Source organism: Orbicella faveolata, unplaced genomic scaffold (genome assembly GCF_042242905.1).
Source record: "Orbicella faveolata isolate gen_17 unplaced genomic scaffold, um_ofav_v1 contig_1, whole genome shotgun sequence".
NCBI lineage: Eukaryota > Metazoa > Cnidaria > Anthozoa > Scleractinia > Merulinidae > Orbicella > Orbicella faveolata.
This window is the reverse complement of record NW_028301536.1, coordinates 33,420,593-33,425,000: the sequence shown is the minus strand read 5'-3', so window position 1 is coordinate 33,425,000 and position 4,408 is coordinate 33,420,593. Positions and strand designations below refer to the sequence as shown.

At 41.2% G+C, this 4,408-nt stretch overlaps 1 protein-coding gene across 1 annotated transcript; it reads right to left on the bottom strand.

Annotated features, from left to right (window-relative positions):
- Positions 1-1,228: 1,228 nt before the first annotated feature.
- LOC149118820 (uncharacterized) lies at positions 1,229-4,181 on the bottom strand. The gene is made up of 2 exons (XM_089282742.1): positions 4,052-4,181; positions 1,229-1,903 (listed from the first exon to the last, which is right to left on the bottom strand). The coding sequence occupies exons 1-2, from the start codon at positions 4,098-4,100 to the stop codon at positions 1,566-1,568; spliced, it is 387 nt and encodes a 128-aa protein (XP_089138868.1). The 5' UTR covers positions 4,101-4,181; the 3' UTR covers positions 1,229-1,565.
- Positions 4,182-4,408: the final 227 nt, after the last annotated feature.

Sequence of the window (4,408 nt, the reverse complement as noted above, 5' to 3'; positions counted from 1 at the left end):
GAAGAACAAGAAGTACATTTACGGTCAACAAGCGGCCCATGCTTTGTGAGTAGCTTTTTTCGACTTGTTGCTTGATCTCAAGGCGATTTTTACAAACATGACTACGAGACACCTCCTCAATCTCAAACACACTATATGTGCAATGTGGGCAGTGTCGAATATGTACCGCAATATTTTTTATCGAGGCGTTAAAATACTTGCAATATGGAACCCTCAAACCTGCCGTGTCAATCATTTCACTTCACTCAGCTCGCCACCGGAACTTTTGAAAGGCCCTGGCCAAATTGATTGAGAAGTATGCGCAACCTCTGATACATTTTGAAATATTGCATATCAGATTGTGTTGGTGGACAAGCACGACACAAACAAACTCGAACGTTTCGGCGTATGTGCGCGAGTTTCCGACAAACGCTAGCACCATAGGTCAACTCGTAGCTGGTAACAAAAAGACCTTGTGTTAACTTGGGAAAAACCTGCACCCACTTCAGTGTATGTAATTTCGTTCAAATTGAACGCATTTCCCTGAATTGTGAAAACATCCTAATCTCGAACACGGATCTCCCGCGGCCAAGCAAATAGACTGAGATCTGGTTTCGAGACCATGGCGATTATACGGCAAGGCTGTCACAACTTCGTCAGTTAGTACTTGCAAATTTTTACAAGGAAATTCGCTGAAAAGAAGGTTGAGACATTTCTGCTGGAACTGAAAGGAACAGATATAAATTGGACAGCAACTAGAAAAATTGTTTTTGACTTAGCGTTCTTATATATTCAGCTTAAAACAACGAAGGTTTTCCGGGTCATTTTTGTAAAATGTTAACGGAGAAAACTAAATATAAACAGTAAATATTTATTTGGGGTGCAAGAAAGACATTAGAGTAATTGAGTGGGCATTTTATATGTCGCATTAACCACGCGAAAGGACCCTACTGGGAAAATATTCACCCGAGGAATTGACAGTGCGAATCAAGCGCAGCGAGGTCCATACAAAAAAGACCGAGAGCCGATACGGTAGGGCCTTACTGGATCGAGGGTCCGGTACGGTCTAAAGGATCTTAAGCAAGCTTGGTAAATGAGAGATTTATTACACGACTGAAAATGTTGAGAAAAAATGCAGAGATCACGGACTGGAAAAACATGGCAAACTTCAAGCGCGCAGTTCTACTGGGAGTACACTCACGTCTGATGTCTAAAAGAGAGTCGGAAGAGGAACAAAAGGAATCTTAAATGCGAAAGCCAGTGTTTAATACGTAGAGAAATTTGGACGATGGAGCAAGCGGATTGTTTGGTTTTAGGACCTTTTAGCTGTTGGTCCTCTGAACTAACTTATTCGTTTAATAACAAACGTTTTAATGAGCCGAGGAAATAGTTATAAACTGCCATAACTGTAATACTACAATGAAGTTGTTTAAAAAAAGCATTCATTTTGACTGAGTAAATAAGCAATTTAAAAGCGTGAAACTCTCACGCAGTGCGTAATAGCTGTTTAATCGAAGACGAAAGCTTTGTTTATAGAAATAACCGTGCAGTGAGTATGACAAACAGCAAGGAGGTTGGTCTGCGGCTTACATCATTAATGCCAGACCCAAGACAGAAGACACGGTCAGCATGAAGACGTTGACAGAAACAGGCAGGCCAGTGTTACATGCGTCAGTGGAACAGCACCCAACCGCGCAGTCGAAGCCGTCGATATCATCCAGCGTATCACAGGTACTTTTCTGGAGATCACAGATACTCTGAGTACCGCATTGGTTTGACACCCTGACAACGCTATTTGTCTTTTGCCAGATTCTAATGCACGTGTCTGTGCCGCATTCAAATAACTTGTCGTCGTTACTCTGCAGGGTGCTCTTGCTGCAAGTGCTTTCACCACCGCTACACACATAACACTTGATACCAGCAGCTGATAACAAGGACAAAAAGAAGAAATCGAAATATTAACACCGTTCTTTTTTCTCCCTCCTCCTCAGCCAAAGTTCGCCCCTACTCTGCCAGAATCCCTTCAATACCTGTTTAATAACCCAGACAGGCAATCTTCTCACTAAAGCCCGCCATACTGTTGGTGAAAAGCAACAATCGTGATCTTGTTGTTAACCAAGAGTAAAGCGGGCTCAAGGTAGAGAACGCCTTTGCTCGTAAAAGGCATTCATAAATTGCTCATAGAAATGAACAAAGTGAGCCACCAGTAGGGAGGAACGCTTATCGACTCAATTTATTTCTGTCTGATAGGTGTTTTCCAGCTTGTGAACAGCCGGGATATAGGGCATCGTGCAGAATGCGGCGACATTTACGCATAATATAAAATGCGCTTGTCTGGAGGGCTATTCAAGCGTGAATACTCCACCAAGCTCCACAATTAGCCACATTAGAAACGGGAAGAAATATGGGACAAGTCTTAACTCACAGTCGCTTGAAGGACCGATGTAATGTATTGTTCAGCAAAATCAGAATTAATTTATTGGGTTCGAGAACACGCTGGAGTAAAAACTGTTTCCTGTTTCCTTAGCAACGGTTTCCATGTCTTTGGGCACGTTTTACACCGATTTGCACAATCAGCGGAATGTTTGTTTTGTTCTTGGTTTTGTTTTTTCAAGTTTGAACTTTCGGTGTCTTCGGGTCAACGGTTTGCCCTAAGGCATAAGTTCTCTCGAGGAAAACAACACGATAAAGAACTGTAATTACATTCTGTGGCAGCTCTTGCCTGATGATTTCAGAGGGAGTTTGCTTTCCTTTATGTAGACCTTACCCATAAGCCTGCAATCATACAAAGCAGATTATTCATAGCATGGAATTTTATTTTACATCCTTTTTATTTCATATCAGTTTTTGCGCTTTGATTATAAAGTAAACAATTTCTGCTCTTCGAGTGAGTTATAGCGTTCTGTTATGAGCAATAGGAAATGGGAAATGCAGCACCTTTAGTTGATCCTTTAGTGGCCTAAAATACGAAGCTTTGGTTTAATTTCAGTCATTTTCTCTGCGCGTCTGGGCACGCTCCATCTCCAGGCACTAATATCAGTCAAGAGACCATCGACTCTTACCGATAGGTAGTTCGCCTTAGGGAATCCAGAAGCCCTTACCTGACAAAACCGACATCTATATCTAGAAATTACTGGCGCTTGCAAAACTCGTGTTCATGATAAATAATGACATTGTATGCTGAAACAGGCAGCTGTCCTCCCCAACATGCTGCAAAAAAGCGGGGACAAATTTGCCCAGTTTGAATCGATGCCTGTAAACATTCCTCTGTATTCACATTAAATTGGGCGTGCTCATCCTTGCCTTAAGACGTCAGTCGGTACATTTTTGCAATTATTTTGGTTGCTATGCAAGGTTTATTGGATATCTAGTTAGAGTAGTTAATTTGATCAGTACCATGCTGACTTATTTGTAATTTTCCAAAAAGACTTTTATCTCAGTGTTGTTGGACGAGAAGAAACTATACAGTTCTGAGTGCGCGAATGTTGCTATCGACTCACTTTCGGTCAGCCTGTCTTTCACTATGGCTGCCAAGTGTACAGAGAAGACTTCGCCTAGTTTGTCTGTATTAAGAAGATCTCTCATTGTCTAAACTTTCCGGGACTGGGGCTACCCAAGAGCTGATCGCAGAATGAGTACCAAAAACAAGTGGTCAAAGCATGGGAATGCTAAAAACAATGTAAATGAAGCTATTTCCCCGAAAGCCTTCATTTAAATGGTTTAACACCAAACTGGTTGGAGTTTCACTCGGAAACAGACGTAAAATATAGATCGACTACACTTCAAATCTTGCATGAATTGAAAAATTCTGATCATGCCAAGTGACTACTTAAGACCGCATTTCTGCTTTGAAACATATCGTCTAGAGTTTTTTTGTCTTTGTGGTCATTAATAAAGTTGAACCCCACCATTTTGAATTGTTCGAAATAGCGGGAGTTCGAAGTAGCCGAAAGTAAACGACTGAAGGGCAAATCCATGTGAAATGGTTTTGAGTTTGAAATAACTGAATTGATTTCGAAATAACCGAGTTGAAACCAGCGGGACCAAATGTAATTATGACGTAATGACTTACCTGTGGTCATAAACAGCACCAGAAGAGAGATCGTCAACAGTTTAGCCATATTGGATATTGGATAAGATGTAAGTCTGTCCGAGACGGCTTAGCAAAACTGTTTGTGTCGCAAGTTTGCATCTACTTAGAAGGCAAAATCAACCAGTCAGAGCATCATTATCTCATGTAATGTCGTACCCAGACCTCACTCTGTTTGACGCTGTTTCATTTGCATCTAGCACAAAACTATACTAAAGAGTCAGTCATTCATGTTTATTATAAATCCTTAATCCTTATATAGCCTCAACCTCCTTCATTTTTAACACTCGAATTTCAACGGCAAAGCACAGGGTTGTCAACCTTCCAAGCGTTGGTTTA